This window comes from Lepus europaeus, chromosome 21 (genome assembly GCF_033115175.1).
Source record: "Lepus europaeus isolate LE1 chromosome 21, mLepTim1.pri, whole genome shotgun sequence".
Lineage (NCBI taxonomy): Eukaryota > Metazoa > Chordata > Mammalia > Lagomorpha > Leporidae > Lepus > Lepus europaeus.
Window position 1 is genome coordinate 46,633,442 of NC_084847.1, and position 18,412 is coordinate 46,651,853.

General features: G+C 50.2%; 1 protein-coding gene and 1 pseudogene across 1 annotated transcript in view; both read left to right on the plus strand.

Annotated features, from left to right (window-relative positions):
- Positions 1-18,412, plus strand: part of CALN1 (calneuron 1) — a 543,987-nt gene that overhangs the window by 251,598 nt on the left and 273,977 nt on the right. Inside the window, exon 3 of the mRNA XM_062180668.1 lies at positions 8,293-8,436. Within this exon, the coding sequence (XP_062036652.1) occupies positions 8,293-8,436 (144 nt within the window). The remainder of the gene's footprint in view (positions 1-8,292; positions 8,437-18,412) is intronic.
- On the plus strand, positions 9,487-9,569 carry LOC133751121 (U4 spliceosomal RNA; annotated as a pseudogene).

The window sequence follows — 18,412 nt, forward strand, 5'->3', positions numbered from 1 at the left end:
CACCCCCTTAGAAAGTCTACAATCCGTCTCCCCTGGACAATCCCTCAGCTGCCATCAGCACCACGGACCCACCACGTACACTACAACTCCAGGGTTGTCCCAAATCCCGACATCCAAGCCCTCCTCTAGTCCTGTCCCTTTCATCTCGGAAAAGTCTCTGGGGCCTTCTTCTTCCCCCGCGCCCTTGGCTGTGGTGCAGGTCCCTGCTCCAGGCTCCTCGTGTCTGTCTTTGACTCTGAGATAGCCCCTCACCTCACCTCTTGGCACTCCTATCTCCATCACCCTGATGTCAGAGAGAGACCTTGGCTTAAAACCCCGATCCTTTTTTTTTTTAAAAATGATTTAATGCCATTGAAGTGTTCCTTGGGGCCTGCATCAGGGATCATAAGCTTTAACCATAGAACTCGGGCCAGAGGGTGCCTGTTACAATTATTCCATTCTGCTAGTATCACCAGAAGGCAGTACACAATAGAAAGCTCAGATGATGTGCAAATGAATGGGCAGGTTGGGAATATTCCAATTAAACTTTGTTTACAAAACAAGAAGGTAGGCCTAGTTAGGCCATTGGCTGTCCCTTGCTACTCCTGGCCTCCAGGGTAGAGTTCAGAGGCTCCACAGGCCCTCCGCCATTCTCCCTGGCATACATCTCCACCTTCGTCTCTCAGCGTCTCCTCTCCCCACCATCCATGCCGCCTGTCTCCTAGACATGCCCATGTCCTGGCACGATCTCTCCCTTCTGCCACCTTGTCTTTCTCTCCATGGCCTTAATAGTCGTTAGATTCAAGTGTGGTTCCCAACAGTCCTTGCGTGTAACAGACAACATCATCAGACCCTTGCTACTTGCCTCTGGACAGCAAATGCACCAGGGATGAAAGTTAGTAAGAGGAAGGGGTTTCTTATTTCAAGATGCCAGCAGTCTTGAGGGAAGAGTGAGCTCTGGATCGAAAACATGCTCTGTCCCTCCCAGCAAACCAAGCCAATGGGTTTTTAAGGGCATGGGAGATGCAGGTGGAGGGTTCAAGCAGCAGCAATAACAAGTCCAGTTCACTGAGCAGATTTTCAGGCTCTGTCCCGATAATGGAGCTTCCCCACAATGGAGCTCGGCTGTCTCCAGCTCATGGCTGCATGCTTTCTCCTTAGCTTAGTCTGCCATTCCAGGCTGGCTCCTCTCCATAGGCTCCCAAAATTCCTGCGCAGACTCTGCTGTTCGCTAGTAATTCCTAACACCAGCAGCCGTCCCTCGTTAGCCAAGGTGTGGAAAGGGAAGAGAAGATGCCTGCATTACAGTTACGTTAGTACAGACTTTAGGAACCGAACCTTCAATACATGGGCCTTGGAAGGACACTCAAGCTATCACCCAAACCCTACCACTTGGATCATTGCACTTGTTGTGAACACCTGGTCACCCCTGTATCTCTTCAGCTAGAAGACTTCTCAACACTTGTAAAGTTGATTTTACTATTTGTAGATCTTATCTTGCATACAGTCAGTACACAGTAACTCTATAGAATGAACCATCATATGAATCGTCACATATATGTTTTGGCCTTTCTTAGAAAAGGGAAACCTCTTTTAAATTGCTGTTGCCTTTGGCTCAGTCCTTGTCCTATTGTTTCCTTGGAATACAGATAATTAGGTTTGTATATAAAATTCTCCAGGTTCATTTGCATTGCTTTCTTATAAAAGATTTATTTATTTGAAAGGCAAAGTTAAAGAGAGAGAGAGAGAGACAAAGATCTTCCATCCATCTGCTGATTCACTCCCCCAAATGGCCACAACAGCCAGAGCTGGGCTGTTCCAAACCAGGAGCCAGGAGCTTCTTCTGGGTCTCCCACGTAGGTGCAGGGGCCCACGTACTTGGGTCATCCTCTGCTGCCTTCCTAGGCACATTAGCAGAGAGCTGGGTGGGAAATGGGGCAGCTGGGACTCAAACTGGTACCCATATGGGATGCTGGCACTGCAGGCAGCAGCTTTTACCCACTATGCCATAACACAAGATCCTGCATCAGTTTTTAATAATTGCCTTGCCTAGCCTAGCTGAACTGCATCTTTTCCCAGTTTCCCAATTTCTCAATGATGTATGTCAACAGAATACATCTTCCTTAATACAGCCATCACTTCGTGCCGTTAGAACCCACGTGCTTCTTCAAGATGCATTTCTGTAGAAAATAAGTAGATTTTGCATATAACAGGAATGGAGATAGGAAAAATGATTGTTTTTCATTAGTATTAATTTCAGGCTGTAAATTAGTGCCAGAGATGTCAGCTGATTCTTCAAAGTTAGACCATCAGCCCGCTACTATCGACGCTGGCTGCTGTCTGGGTTTCTTTTGATGCCTGGGGAATGAGTCTGAAGTCGTGCCTTCACAGCTGTTCCTGCCTGAATTGGCCGGGTCCTTAGGAAGCAACCTGGGGGCCAGCATCGTGGCACAGTGTTCAGCCGCCAACTGTGATGCCTTCCTCTCCAGAGAGTGCCAGTTCGAGTCCTGGCTGCTCCACTTCCTGTCCAGCTCTCTGCTAATGCTCCTGGGAAGGCAGCAGAAGACGGCCCAAGTGCTTGGGCTCCTGTCATTCACGTGGGAGACCTGGATGGAGTTCCTGACTCCTGGCTTCAGCCTGAGCCAGCCCCAGGCATTGGAAATGAACCAGCAGATGAACGATCTCTCTCTCTCTCTCTCTCTCTCTCTCTCTCTCTCTTTCTCTCCTCTTTCCCCTCTCTCTCTTTCCTTTTGTATATCACTCTGCCCTTCCAAAAAGAAACATTGTGGGGCTAAATCCCATTCTTAGAGGGCACTGACTGGATGCCAACAGTACCCATGCTTTTTTTTTTTTTTTTTTAAGAGGAAAGTTACTGGAGTAATGAGAAGTTAATCTCTTGAACTCTAGACCGGGATCATATCTATTCAAGTTCTTGCCTGGCTAATGACCATCGGCATCATTGCAGACAGGAGGTGCCCAGATCCCTGGGGGAATGGACACCTTGCATTCTGGGCAATTCTGTAGGCAATGGCTGGATTCCTTCTCTCAGAAGAAGTCTCCTCCTACTGTGTCTCCCTTCAGATCCCACACAGTGACTGTCGGACAGGCAGACACCCCTCGGTGCCCCCACCAAGGCATCTTGGAGGGTGTAGAATGGCTGTAATACTATTGGAGGGGAGTGTGTTGCCTGCGAGTGAGCAGTGAGAGTAAATGGAGGACCGGAAACACAGCACATTCGCGAGGCTCTGAAACACATCAGACTTTAGCCCAAAGAAGGGATACACTCTTGTGCAGGGCATAGAACCTTCCTGGGTTGTTCCTGCAAACTCCGTCTGTGGTCCCCACTTCCCAAGGGTGGGAAAGTGGCCAAAGCCCTCTCCTCCCGTCGCCGGAGGCAGGAAGGATCCTGCCTCTGCCAACGTCTCCACTGGTTTTACGGGCATACTTTTCTCACACTCTGTTCTGTTATTAAAAATAAAAAACGAGGCACACATCGCATATCACTCCCAGACTTCGAGACACGCTTCCTCCTGGTGTGAATGGATTTTCCTTTCCACACAAAGTAGTTTCTCTGGTTTTGTACTTTTTCCTCCCCTTTCTCTGCTATCTACAAAGCAAGTAAAGTGTAGTGAGCTTTGTCTGCACACACACAGACACACACACAGGTTCTCTACAAGGAGCCATGAGTAGATAGTCTATGCAGAGAAGGGTCGCTTTTGGCCTACGTACTTGTGGGACCCAGTGAGCACAACACTCACTGATACGGCGGAGGGCCAGCCAGTTGCATTCTGCAGATGGAACAAACTGCGGCCACTCAAGGCCTGGCTAGAGCAAGGCCCTTCGACTGCAGGCAGTTTGGAGTGACCTGTCCATCTTTGGTTGGCCAAATCTGCAAGTGCAAGGGGGAGGCTATTCTGGTAGTTACCCCGGGAGCCAAGTGGGGAGGGGAAGACACAGTGGCCAAAGCCCTCATTTTCAGGCCAAGATTGCAGGCCTGTCTGGGGTGTCCAGTGTGAAGAGCCAGGCTGAAGGTCACTGGTAGGATCTAGGGCATGCAGGGAGGCCACAGGACCCTGGCCCTGTCAACAGAAGGGCATTGCTCCATCAGGTCATAGCACCAGTGCTCAGGGCTCAGGATTGACTCAGAGCCGTGGCATTTGAAGGTGAGGCCTCAGGAACGTGTGGTCCAGGGAACCAGGGGCAGGGCTCCGCCTGCCGGTGGCCATCCACGACTCCAGCTGCACACCTGTCCCATGGTATGTCCTAATGATCCAGGCTGGGAAGAGATCCAACCTAACCCATTTTCCCATGGGGAGATTGAGGCGGAGGTGGGTACGCCCGGCCCAGGTTGCAGGGGCAGAGCTGGGGCTGGCTGCCTTGTGGGCTAACTCGCATTGCAAGAGACCCTGCCTTTGCATTCTCCCGTTCACAGCATCTGGGGACTGGGCCCCAGGCTGCACAAGGCCAAGTTCACCACTGCAGTGTCCTTGAGCGTTGCATGCCATGACCTCTGGCCAAGCAGTGGCTCTCAGCCCTTTTGGGCCACCTGCCACTTGATGGGTAAACCTGCGGCTGCTTTAGGTAATCACACGAGTGTTTCACTGATGGGAAAAGACTAGAGAGACAGACAACCCCCTTGCTTCAGAACTTGGCCTGGACTGAAATTTGTTTCTATTCTACAGTGCATGGAAAGAAAGTGGATTAATAGGGTGTGTAAGAGAACAAGGCTTCCTGTTCTTCTCTTAAGCACTTTACAATGTCTGCAGACCCACGGAAAGGAGGCTGCGAGGGCCTCTGGGAGCCTCAGAGCCAACCCGGCTCATTTTACACTTGAGCAAACTGAGGCCTCCGGGCTTGGCCGCAGCCCTAATTAGCTATTACGCCTGGCCGGGAGCCTGGGGTCCCAGCTCGGTGGCTGGCTTTCTCTCTGCTGGAGCTCGTGTGTGCTCACAGAAAACACTGGGCGTGAGGAATTAGTATTGATAATGAGTTTCCTACTAATCTATGATCCCTACCAGGCTCATCATCCATTGAAAAGCTATCCATGCCCCGGCTCCTGCAGAGTGCGGGTGAGGGTACAGGTGTGTGAGGAGCTCCTAGCTCAGAGAAGCCGGAATGTCTACACCAGTCATGGTATTTCTAGATAGGATGGGCTAGGTGTCTCGTGGAAGGCACAAATCTGCCGCCGCCGAACGGTCAGCAGGAGAGGAGGGAACTTGGCTGCGGTGAGCAAAGACATTCTCATGGAATACATGGCCCCCAGTTTGGCCTTGGAAGACCTGTATGATTTTGGCAAGGAAATAAGAAGGGACAGTGTTTCAGGCAGAAGTACTGCGCGACGTAGGCTAGCAATCAGAAAAGCAACCCCTGATTTCAGATCCTAATCCTTACAAGATGTGACTCCATGAGGGATCTTGGGAAGGGGAGTGGTTGTTCTGGATTTTCTGAGTAGCCCCTCAATGCAAACACAGTGTGCTTGTAGACAGAAGAGGAGAAGGCAGAGCTTGGAGTGGTGTGGCCACAAGCCAAGGGGTGCTGGCAGCTACCTGTGGCAGGAGGAGGCAAAGCATGGGTTCCCTGGGAGCCCCCAGAGGGAGCACAGCTCTGCTGGCCTCTTGACTGGGGTTTAGTGATGCCGATGTCACCTGTCCGGCCTCCAGACTGCTTATGTCACCATCAGTGTGGTGATTTGTGACAGCCAACACAAGAAACTAATACAAAGGAGAAACAGCGTTGCCTAGACAAGGGTGTGAAATTCCAAATTATTTCCAGGAGCCCAGTCAGATATTTGGAGAGGTGGCAAATAAATGAGTCAGGGCCAAGTGTCCTGTTTGAGTCTGGGGAGTGACAGGAAGTTTCTGTTCTGATTGAAGCACAGGGCTAAGGTGCCCGTGCTGTGTTGCAGTGGGTTAAGCCCCTGCTTGCAATGCTGGCATCCTGTATCGGACGTTTGTTCAAGTCCCAGCTGCTCTGCTTCCTGTCCAGCTCCCTGATAATGTGTCTGGGGAAAGCAGCAGACAGTGGCCCAAGCCACCCACATGGGTGAGCTGGATGGAGTTTTGGCTTCTGGCTTCGTCCTAGCCCAGTGCCGGCTGGTTGCGGCCATTTGGAGAGCGAACCAGTGGCTGCAAGATCTCTTTCTCTCTCTGTCTCTCCCTGTCTCAGTCACTTTGCCATTCGAATAAATAATAATGATTTTTTTTTTAATTATAGGGCCAAGGAGCAGAGCCCTATTGCATGGTGGAGCACATTTAATCTTTCTTTCTTTTTTTTTTTTTAAAAGATTTATTTATTTATTTACTTAAAAGTCAGAGTTAACACAGAGAAAAGGAGACACAGAGAGAGACAGAGAGAGGTTTTCCATCTGCTGGTTCATGCCCCAGTTGACTGCAATGGCTGGAGCTGTGCCATTATGAAACCAGAGGCCAGGAGTTTCTTCCAGGTCTCCCACGCAGGTGCAGGTACCCAAAGACTTGGGCCATCTTCCACTGCTTTCTCACGCCATATCAGAGAGCTGGATTGGAAGTGGAGCAGTCTGGACTCAAACCGGCGCCCATATGGGATGCTGGCATGGCAGGCGGCAGCTTTACCTGCTACGCCACAGTGCCGGCCCCATCACATTTAATCTTTTAATAGGATGTGCGCGGAGCACAGTACTCCTTACGTGATCAGTCAGCAGTGTGGAGTGACTCTTGGGTGACTGTTGGCAGCTGCCGCACCTGAGCTTGCCCTGGGCTTATTGATGGATTTATTAGTGAAAGCGCCAAGCTGTTGCAGGTCTGGGGTGCTCAGATATGATGGAAAAACCTGCCATTCTTCCCAGTGGGATCTCGGCTTCCCAGTGCTGTGCCCCGCAGGGCTATGATGTGTGGGGACGTATGCAGCCAGCCTAGGAGGAGCAGCCGCAGGGGTTCCGGGAGGATGCTCTCGGCGCTCAGAGCAGCCCCAGCCGGGGGGGGGTGGGGGTGGCGAGAGGAGGGAAGATCGCTTGCCCAGTGAAACAGGCCGTATTGATAGCAGCATCAAGGTCTCTGCAGACCCAGGAGAAAGTGATTAAAGATGTCTTTTGAGCTTCCATGGCACTGTTATTGATCGGAGGTTGTTTATAGCCGTAAAACCACTGTAAATTAGAGGAATGAAATAAAAACAGCAGGGTGCTTAACTCCTGTCCTCTGATGAGTGGAGAAGGCTTTCTCTGCACAGTTCCTTTCGCAGCAGGGCTGTGCAATCCGTCCCAAGTCGGTCCCCTGCCTCCTGAGGGCAGCAGCGAAGGGCAGGTCGGCCTAGCTCAGCAGGTGAAACTTCCCGGGAAGTGACCTTGGCCAACAGGAGTCTGTGTTGGGGCCACGTCCACCTGTGTGCCTGCTACACTGGCTGAGGACGCCCAGGGCCAGACATTGTCTGCCTTTTATTTTTTTTTTTTCTCCCTCTCCTCCATTCCTTGTCTTTTTATTTGTTCCTTTCCTGGCATTTTATCTAATTAAAGATTTTTTGGGGAGGCCAGCGCTGTGGTGTAGTGGGTAAAGCTGCCGCCTGCATTGCCAGCATCCTATATGGGCACTGGGTCAAGTCGCGGCTGCTCCATTTCTGATCCAGCTCTCTGCTGTGGCCTGGGAAAGCAGCAGAAGATGGCCCAAGTCCTTGGGCCCCTGCACTCACATGGGAGACCCGGAAGAAGCTCCTGGTTCCTGGCTTCAGATCGGCCCAGCCCCAGCTGTTGCAGCCATTTGGGGAGTGAACCAGCGGATGGAGGACCTCTCTCTCTCTCTCTGTGTCTCTACCTCTCTCTGTAACTCTTTCAAATAAATAAAATAAATCTTTTTAAAAAAAGATTTTTCCCTAATTTTTATTTATTTGGAAGGCAGAGAGAGAGAGACAGACAGACAGCACGCACTTCTGTCCATTTCTGGGGACTGTTCACTCCCCTCAAATGACTACAACCATCAAGGCTGAGCTAGGCCAAAGCCAGGGGTCTTGAATTCAGTCTTCTACATGGTTCACAGGGACCCAAGGACCCGCTGCCTCCTAGGGTGCACATTAGCAGGAAGCTGGAACTGGAAGTGGAGGAGCTGGGACTTGAACCAGAAATTCCAGGAAGCTGGAATCAGGAGCGGAGCCAGAACTGACTCCCAGGCACTCCCATGTGGAATGCAGGCATCCCGAGTGGTGTGCTCACCGCTGCACCACCTGCTGCCCCCTGTTGGAAGGGTTTTGCCATACAGTTGGAAAGTGGTGAGGAGACAGCAGTAACAGCCGTGAGTTGGATCTGCGCCAGCCACATAACCATAGCCCTTTCTTTGCCTTCCCTTGTAGAAATCCGAGAGGCCTTCCGGGTGCTGGACCGAGATGGAAATGGCTTCATTTCCAAGCAGGAGCTGGGCATGGCCATGCGCTCTTTGGGGTACATGCCGAGTGAGGTGGAGCTGGCCATCATCATGCAACGTTTGGACATGGACGGTAAGGCCTGGGGTGAGCCCTGTGTCACTGGCGGAAGGCAGAGGGTGCTGGATGGATGAGGGGCCTTGCGCTTGGAGTCAAGAGACTGGGGGTGGGGTGGTCGTGTCTCGGTTTCCATCAGAGGAGGAAACTTGGATTAGATCGGGGGGATGTTCTGCAGAGTTCTGGGGGTTGCACAGGTGGGTTTGGGGTCACAACCGGAAGGGGTTCTGGCTGATGTGGAAATTGGAACACCTGCTTTTTTTTAATTTTAAGTATTTTATAGATGGGTGTGTGTGTGTGGGGGGGTCCAGATAGAGAGAGAGAGAGAGAAAGAGAGAGAGAGAGAGCATGCTCCCCCATCCATTGATTCACTCCCCAAGCGCTTGCAATACCCAGGGCTGGGCCAGGCCAAAACCAGGAGCCATGAACTCCATCCAAGTCTCCCACTTGAGTGGCAGGAACCCAGGCACTTGAGCCATCACCTGCTGCCTCCCTGTGTGCACATTAACAGGAAGCTGGAGTCAGGAGTGGGGGCGGGACTGACACCCAGGCCCTCAGATTCGGGGTGGGAGCATCTTAATTGCTATGCCAAATGCCTGCCATTTTCATCACTTCTAAAATAAGTCCTGTCTGCCCGTATCTTCTATCACCTGCATTTCCCTAAGCCACAGGCCACCAGGGTCTCCTTTCTGCCCCCAGGAGGTTGGCGCCTCGAAGTGTTACACATACACAGAATCATACCGGGAACTTCAAAGAGTATGGGAAGTGGAATGCAAAGGTCATTTGCTCCCCAAATCTTTTGAAATCCATGCACAATTTTTTCATAATGTGCATTTCTGCGACTGTCTTGAAAGTCAAGAGGTTTATTTAAAGAGATTTATTTAAAGAGATTTATTTTATTTATTTGAAAGAGAGAGAGAGAGAGAGAGAGATTTTCCATCCATTGGTTAACTCTGCAGATGTCCACAATGGCTGGGGGTGGGCCCAGCTCGAGCCAGTAGCCTGGAGCTACATCTGGGTTTCCCAAGGACTGATTCTATTGGCTGCTCTTTTCCAAAGCTTGTTTGCAGCTTTGCGCGGTGGCAGTATCGTAGCCAATGAGGTTTATCCGAGGCGCGATTATTGCTAATTGAAAACTTTTCCCAAAGTTCGTTTGCAGGCAGCTGGTCAGAAGTGGATCATCTGGGGCTCGGACCGGTGCTCATAGGGGATGATGGCTTAGCCTGCTGCACCACAGTGCTGGGCCCTCCAGGAATATTTTGAAGACTCCTCATCTATATGATTTCAAAACATGTTTGGCAGCAGCCTAACCCTGGTGTTTAATTTTTCTGCTGACACTTCGAAGTGTCCTTACATAGTATGTGGTCTTCTGCGATTGGCTTCTTTCACAGAGCCTGGTGTTTTCCCGGTCGACCTGTGTTGTGGCATGGATCAGTATTTTATTTCTTTTAAAGGCCAGGTCGTATTTTTTTTTTAAGATTTATTTATTGGGGCTGGCGCTGTGGCGCAGTGGGTTAAAGCCCAGGTCTGGAGCGCTGGCATTCCATGTGGGCACCGGTTCTGGTCCCGGCTGTTCCTCTTCTGATCCAGCTCTTTGCTATGGCCGGGGAAAGCAATGGAAGATGGCCTTGGGCCCCTGGACCCGGGTGAGAGACCCGGGAGAAGTTCCTGGCTCCTGGCTTCGGATCGGCGCAGCTCCGGCCGTTGCGGCCATCTGGGGAGTGAACCAGCAGATGGGAAGACCTCTTTATTTCTGCCTCTCTCTGTAACTCTTGTCTTTAAAATAAATAAAAATCAATCTTAAAATTAAAAAAATATATATATATATATTTATTTATTTAAAGTCAGAGTTACACAAAAAGAGAAGGAGAGGCAGAGAGAGAGAGGTCTCTTCCCAATTGGCCACAACAGCTGGAGCTGCGCCGATCGGAAGCCAGGAGCCAGGAGCTTCTTCTGGGTCTCCTACGCGGGTGCAGGGACCCAAGCACTTAGTCCATCTTCTGCTGCTTTCCCAGGCCATAGCAGAGAGCTGGATTGGAAGTGGAGCAACCGAGATCTGAACCGGCATCCATATGGGACGCCAGCACTGCAGGTGGGGGCCTTACCCGTTTTGCCACAGCGCTGGCCCCACTTTTGTGGTGCAGAGTAGATAGGTGGGCATAATAGCTTCTTTTGAGTCCATTCTACATAGTGTGTTTTACAGAAAACCTCACTGGGGAACGTGTTCCTTTGTTTTTAAAAAGTTTCCATTGACCTGGGGTTAAGCAGGGAAGGCTTCCTGGAGGAAGGGGGATTTTTAAATAAAGCAGGGCCTACAGAAAGAGAGTAAGACAGTGATGTGAACCAGCTGCGGTACACTGGTTCAGGAACTGAATTTCTGGCCTCCGCCTCTGTTTCCTCCAGTGTCAAGTGGGAATGTCTCGATTAACTCAGAGAGTCTGTGAACATCTAATGTGTGACAACATGCGGCAAGCTACTGTGCCTCCAGGCATCATTCGTCATGTTTGCTCTTCACGGTCCTTGCCGTTCAGCTTAGCTTCCGCAAGCTGCGTCAGGATGTGAACCAGCTCCACTGACCTCGTACCTTCTTAGTGCGTGTGTGCTAAAGGCCCTGGGGGAAGACGTTTTGGATCAACGGACAGGCGTTTTGGCCCAGCCGTTAAGCTGCAGCTTGGGATGTCTGTGGTCCGTATTTGAGTGCCTTGTTGAAGTCCCAGCTCAGCTTCCAGATCCAGCTTCCTGCTTATGGCATCCGGGGAGGCAGCAGCTGATGGCTGAAGTAGTTGAGTCACCCAGATGGAGTTCCCAGCTCCTGGCTTCAGCCGGCTCTCCAGTATTGGCTGTTGACAGCGTTTGGGGAGTGAGCCAGTGGATGGGAGTGCTCTCTCTTTCTCTCTCTCAAATTTAAAAAATAAAGTTAAACTACATTACATGGAATGTTCTATAACATGATTGCATTTGATAAGCATTCAATAATCTTAAAGGTTCTTTTCTGCCTTAAATTCCTGAGCTCTGTCCTAGATCGGCACGTGGATCCTGCCCTGGCTAAAGGTGCAGGAAGATTTCTTCTTGGCTTTGTCTGCATCTACTTCCCCACTCTGAAAAGCAGGCCTATTCCTGGCATCAGGACGTCTGAGCGGTGGGCTTATGGTGCCCTTGGGTAGACTATGAAAAGCTCTGGAGCAAGGGAGAGCGGCCAGAGGAAAGGGGCAGAAAGTTTCCTGGAGGGAGGAAGGGACCAAGGTCATGGTCAGGGTGCAGACACACCCTGCAGGCTGGTTCCAAGGCCACGGTTCTCTCTCGTGCTTGCTGGCCTTGTTGGAAGGACGAGAAGAAGGGTGAGCATATGGCGAAGGAACTCTGTGCCAGCCGCAAGTGCAGCTGGTGCAGCTGTGGCCATGTATTCTCTGGGCAGGCTCAGGCTGCTCCATCCAGGGCATTCGATTGTATGTGCGTCCTCATGGCTCGGATGGGTCGTGATTCATCGCGGCTTCGCAGGCCTGGTTTGACCTTGCTTTGTGTGTCAGAAATAGTTCTGAAAAGCTGGAGCAAAGCACATATTTTATGGCAAAAATCTCTCTTCCATGCACTTCCATCATCATTTTAGAGGTACAATTGCAGAAAAAAAAATAAAACAAGTTTCTTCCATAAAATCATAAAAACAGAACTGAGGTTTTATGCTTCTCATTGATGTTGTGGAAATCTCACAACAAAGTCTCCAGAAATGGACCAAATGCAAATAGGATAAATTAACAGCTTTACTTACTTGTTTTTATTTGGGGGTGGGGAAGAGAGAGAGAGAATATGTATGGGAATCCACTGGTTCATTCCCTAAATGCCTGCAGTGGCCCTGGGTTGGAGCAGAGGTTCAATTACCTGAGCCATCACTCATGCCCCCCCCCCCCCCGATTCTGCATTAGTGGGGAGCTGGAATCCATAGCTAAAGCCAGGATTCAAACCCAGGCATTCAGATCTGAGATGCAGGCATGTGAACCACTGGGCCCAAGACTGGTACCTAATTAACAAATAAAAACAAGCTGGCCTACTGTGGGCGAGGCACACCTCTGAGATTTAGGGGTCTCCACCAAAGCTCCATCGCTTTTCTTTCTACTGTATAAGTAGTTCCCCCTTGTCCTTGGACAACAGGTGCCAAGAACCTTATCTGAATGCCTGAAACCACAGATAGTATTGAGCTCCTACATACAAGGGTTGTTTTTCCCTTAACACCCATAGCTACAATAAATACAAGGGTTGTTTTTCCCTTAACACCCATAGCTACAATAAAGTCTAATCTGTAAGTTAGGCAAAATAAGAGATTAATGATCACTAACAATATTACTTGAACACAGGGGCTCTGATAACAGAGACAGTCACTCAGTCATTAACAAAGGGGTAGCGTATGCAGTGTGGATACTCTGAACAAAAGGCTGGTTCATGCCCTAGATGAGATGCATTTGGGCAGCAAGAGAGCTCACCCCACTGCTCAGAACGGTGCTGCATTTAAACCCCACACATCACTTACCTCTAGATAATTTTCCATTTAATGTTTTTGAACTGCAGGTAACAAAACCCTAGAACATGAGGCCGTGGACAACCGGGCATCCCTGTATTCACTCGTGGGTTCTGCAACAGGGGATTTCCACCCTGTTGCAACCCTTGCCTGCTTCCACAAGGGCTCAGGGTCCCGGGGGACCTGTGTGAGGCTGTTGTGTGAGCAGCTGGCTCATCAGGACTCTGGGAGGGGCTCCATCTGGAATGTGGTGTAACAAATGTCAGGTTATACCAATCTAGTTGCAACTCATTGGTAGAGCTTACAGATACATTATATGGAGAGTTTCTATGACTTCCTTTACCAAGAGCCCATGTCCTTAGCTATTTTATGGTGACCCATTGAGTAAAGATACATTTATTTTAAAGAATTATTTGATAGGCAGAGAGAGAGGAGAGATCTTGTATCCTGTGGTTCTCTCTCCAAATGGCTGCAATGGTCGTGGCTGATCCAAGCCAAAGCCAGGACCTGGAACTCCACCTCTGTTGCCCCTCCCGGTGAATTCGCAGGGAACTGGAATAGCCAGGACTCAAACCAGCACTTTTCTATGGGATGCAGCCATTGCAAGCAGTAGCTTAACTTACTGCACCACAGCCCCGGACGGACCCACGTTTATCTATTTTTGAAGGACAGCTTTCTCAAGCATTTACTTTGTTGCCTATGAAAGATTTACGACAAAAAAAAATGCCTGAAAATAAAACAGCAGTGTAGGCAAAAGGCATGGCCTGGACAATTTATGAAATGCCTAAGTGCTTGGAGACCGTTACAGAACTGCCCAGTCCGTGGTTCCAACGCACACCTTTGAGCTTCGTCTAAATGATGTCAGTGAGGCAAGCGTCTGGGGCAGCAGGTTCTGGATCTGGGTGCCTTGGCTGTTTCTCGGGACTTTTGGAACTCTCCTGCTTTTGAAAAAAAACAGGCTCTAATTATATCCTTCCTTCCTCTCTCCTAACTGGGAATCTTCCCCAGAGGTTTGGCCCTACCTAATTAAGTTTCTCTTTGGTCTGGAACCTGTGCAATGGCAGGGATTTTTATGGCTTTCCCCTCCACCCCTCAAAAACACAAGAGTGTTCAGTGCAGAGCCTAGGAGCTGTAGCTGGGAGATAAGCCTGCCTCCCCCCGCCCAAGGGGCTCTGAAATCCAGGGCCAGCAGGAAGGGTGGGGGGAGTGCCCTCCTCCATCCCAGCTGGCTGTGATTAGGACCAGGTCTGCCCCACGCACTGACCTCTTTCTGGGGTCCCTGCCTTTTTGCCCGACAGTGAGGTCATCCCCTGGGCAGCAGGCCTGGCTGGAATTAGCATGCGTTTGTCTGCCACGCAGCCCCAGCCGATACATAAGGTTTTCATTAGGTGGCTGCTTGGGCGTGGGGTGCCTGGCGGGCTACACATGTAACAGTAGCCTCCTTGGATTAGGAAGTTCGCCGGGGTTTCCTGGACACAGACACAGCCAGACAGTTTTCCAGGGGACAGAGTGGAAAGCAGGCAGGATGGTCTGGGATTGCTCTCCTGGCCTGTAGCCAGTTTGCTCTCAGTGGCGGGATGGTTTGTGCATGTGCGAGTACACATGCGTGCCCATGTGCACATACATGGGCCGAACCACTCGGAGTTCAATACATACAACCTCCACACTTCTGCCCAGGGGCCAGGGCTTCCTCTTTGGCCCACTGCTACCAAGTTCTTCCTTGGAACTTTAACGTAGTTCTGCTTCTTGTCTGGTCATCCTCTGTAGCTAAGGTGACTTTTCTCTTAGCACCAGCTGGGGGTCGGCGCTCACCTTTCCAGAATGTTCTGTGCTGAGATCTCCCCATCAGCCCCGATTCTGGAAGCCTGCACTCCTTTTCTCTCGCCTGGCATCCACTGAGCACCAGGGATCGCCTCTCTCCCATGCATCCTGACATCCGATGGTCCCACCAGACGCTGTCTTGGAAGCTGAATTCCTTTAGAGAAGTGGCATGGGAAGGGCTTCTGTGGGCTCTGCCAGGCCCCTCTGGCTTCCCTCAGCTCTGCAGGAGCTCCCGGGGCCCTCCAGGCTTCCTGTCTCATTCCCTGGGCAATGCATGCTGGGTATCTTCAAGGGTCCTTTTTTTCTTTCTTTTTTTTTAAACTAAGTTTTGCATTTTCAGTGGTTTCAGCAACCACACTGCTGTGACGATCTGGAGTGAATCCAGCAAACTGTGCATATTGTTTCCTGGAACACCAGGCCAGGAGGCATTCTCAGAAACCCATGGCCCTTGCATCTGCCCCAGTCACATTTCCCTCCATCCAGTCTTCTCCTTCTCCCAGCAGCCCATGTCTCGCCTGTGCTTACAGAGCCAACAACCCTCCTTTATCTGTCTATTTATTTATTTGAGGAGAAAGAGAGAGAGAGAGAGGGAGAGTGAGAGAGAGACTGATGTGCAGTAGTTCATTCCCCGTATGTCCATCATGGCCAAGGCTGGGCTAGGCTGGGCTGAAGCCAGTAGCAGGGAACTCAACCCAGGTCTTCCACGCGAGCGGCTGGGACCCAAGTGCTCAGGCATCGCCACCGCCGCCCAGGGCCTGCATTCGCAGGAGTCTGGAGTCAGGAGCTGGAGCAAGTTGACTCCGGCACTTTTCAGCAGAGTGCAGGTCTCTTACCTGGATCTTAACTGCTGGGCCCAAAAGCCCACCCTCACTGTTCTCAAATACAGACCTTTGCGGCTCTCTGCTTGATTTGCGTTTTGCATCTCAACTGCCGGGAAGCCTCTGCCATTCTAACAAATCGGTCGGGTTTGGAAATTCTTTCCATCTTTGCCACATAGTTGGAGGTTTTTTTTTTTTTTTTTTTTTTTTTTTTTTTTTTTAAGGACTCACTATTGTCCAGATGGTGAATTTGATTCAGTTGCATTCAATTTAAAAAGGAGTTCTCACCTGCCCCTTGTATGTGAACTTGCTTATTTTGATGGTCGCCCAGATTCGGTTTTGGTTCATTTTGAGACAGACCACTGGGCCGTGTAAGAACAGAATCATGGCCAAACTCACATGAAAGTCATTTTGTTTCTGCTTGTGTATCCACAGAACCCCTCTTTCAGTTACCACGATGCATCAAGAATGTCCATCCAATGCTGATAAGAGTCAAAGTAATTTCTGTGATTTCACTTGACAATCTCCTAGAAAACAGAGCTTCAGTTCTAGAAGTGCTCACTTCCACTTCACCTTCAAACACATCAGCAGTGTTCTGGAACTTGCATTAGATCTATGTGACATACAAATTTCGTGCGTTGGAAACTTAATCTCATAGTATTGAGATGGGGAGTTGATTCGGTCAATCCAATCACGGGTTTCGGGGGTTGTCGGGGGAGTGGCTTTGCTACGAAAGTGAGCTCTCTCTGGTTCCCCTGCCCTGTCTCCCCATGAGATGCCCCATGATGCACCTAGAAAGCCCTCGCCGGGCGACAAGCAGAGGATGGCACCGTCTTCTTGAACTTGGCAGCCTCCAGGACCATGAGCCAAATCAACCTCTACTGTTTATAAATTCCCCAATCTGTGATCTTTCCTTATTGTATCAGACAACGGGCTAGAACAGTCCATTTCATGAGCCGGGATACCCACTTCTTTCCTAGGTACGAGAGAAGCTGCTCACCTTCAGGCTACATGAGGGACAATGCAGCCAGTGAGAGGTGAAAGCAGGGGTCCCCAAACCTGAGCGCACATCCAAAACAAAGCAACAGCAAACCGGGCTGGTAGAATTAGAATCCCCAGAGACAGAGCCTGGGAGCTTGATCGTTTTTCCAAAAAAAAAAAAAAAAAAAAAAAACAAAAAACAAAAACAAAAATAGAAATTGTAAAATAAATTATTTGAGACACAAAGAAATAGAGAAAGAAACACACACTCAGACAGAGACCTTCATCTGCTGGTTCACTCCCCAAATGCCCTCAACAGCCAGGTCTGGGGTAGGCTGAAGCCAGGGACCTGGAGCTCTATCAAGGTCTCCTACATGGGTGTCAGGTCCCAAGTACTTGGACCATCATCCACTGTCTCCCCAAGTGCATTAGCAGGGAGCTGGATAGGAAGTGGGACAGCCAGGACTTGAACCTGCACTCCGATATGGGATGCAGGTATCACCAGTAGGAGTTTAACCTGCTGTACCACACCACCAGGCCCCCAAAATAAATTTAATTTTTTTTTAAAGTTTGAGTGGCCTTAATCTAGGGCACACTGTAAGACAGGCGTAGCAAACCCAATTGTGTTTCCTCTTCTGAGGCCGTCCCTGGTTTCCTACCAGTAACTCAAAGCATGAGGATTTAGAACTTTCAAAACTTTCGCAAAAGACACGAGTTTAGGTGAAGAACAATGATAGGAGAATGCTTTTTGCAAATGCATGCCTTTTTTTGCATTTCACTCTGTTAATGAATTCATGCTTGGCCTTCTCTGAGCTTACTGTTCCCAGTTTTAAGTGGGTAGTTCATAGTAATGAAAAGGCACGCCATTGCATCACGCTCCCCAAGCACCCAGGTGGTACGCCGGGCGGCAGTGATGCTAGCAAATGCGTACAAGGTTGTTTCTATAGACGAAGCACCGTTCTAAGCCCTCACTTACTTGAGTCCTTGCAACAGCCTTAGATGCTAAGGTGAGTCTCCTTTTAGAGATGAGCGAAATGGGGTACAGCTGTTGTCAGTGATTTGTCCAAGTCACCTTGCTAGTGAGAGCCGTGTGCATCTCAGGCCATCAGCACAGATCCTGCAGACAAATGATTCCTTTCTTGTTTCTGTGGATATAGGTCACTTAGGATGACAGCAGGACACCAAAGCAGTAACAGAACACACACACACACACACATACACACACACGTTTCGGTTATCCAAGGCCTCTATAAACATGAGTCCCCCCCTTTTTTTTTTTGACAGGAAGAGTGGACAGTGAAAGAGAGAGACAGGGAGAAGGGTCTTCCTTCCACTGGTTCACCCCTCAATGGCCGCTACGGCCGGCACACTGCGCCTATCTGAAGCCAGGAACCAGGTGCTTCTCCTGGTCTCCCATGTGGGTGCAGGGCCCAAGCACTTGGGCCATCCTCCAGTGCCTTCCCGGGCCACAGCAGAGAGCTGGACTGGAAGAGGAGCAACTGGGACAGAATACATGAGTCCTCTTGAGGACACCTTTGGTTGGGACAAAGACCCCAAGCCCCTCTCCAAGTTAGCCTTGTTTGGGAGCACAGTGTGTGAGCGGAAGACAGTGTCTCTCGGAGCCCTGTATGTTTTACTGAAAGGAGAGACCTTTAGGCCCTCGTGGGACTTGTGGTGGTGGCGGCAGCTCATGTCAAGCCCACCCCAACATCCCTGTCTCCCTTAGCAACCCCAGCCTGCCGGGAAGGATCTACTGTCTCCTTCTTGTTGACAGTTGGCCAACTTCTGAAAGTTGACTCCGACTTTCAACCAGTGGTCCAATACACTGAGACACTTGCGGTTACTCAAGCCAACATATTCAATA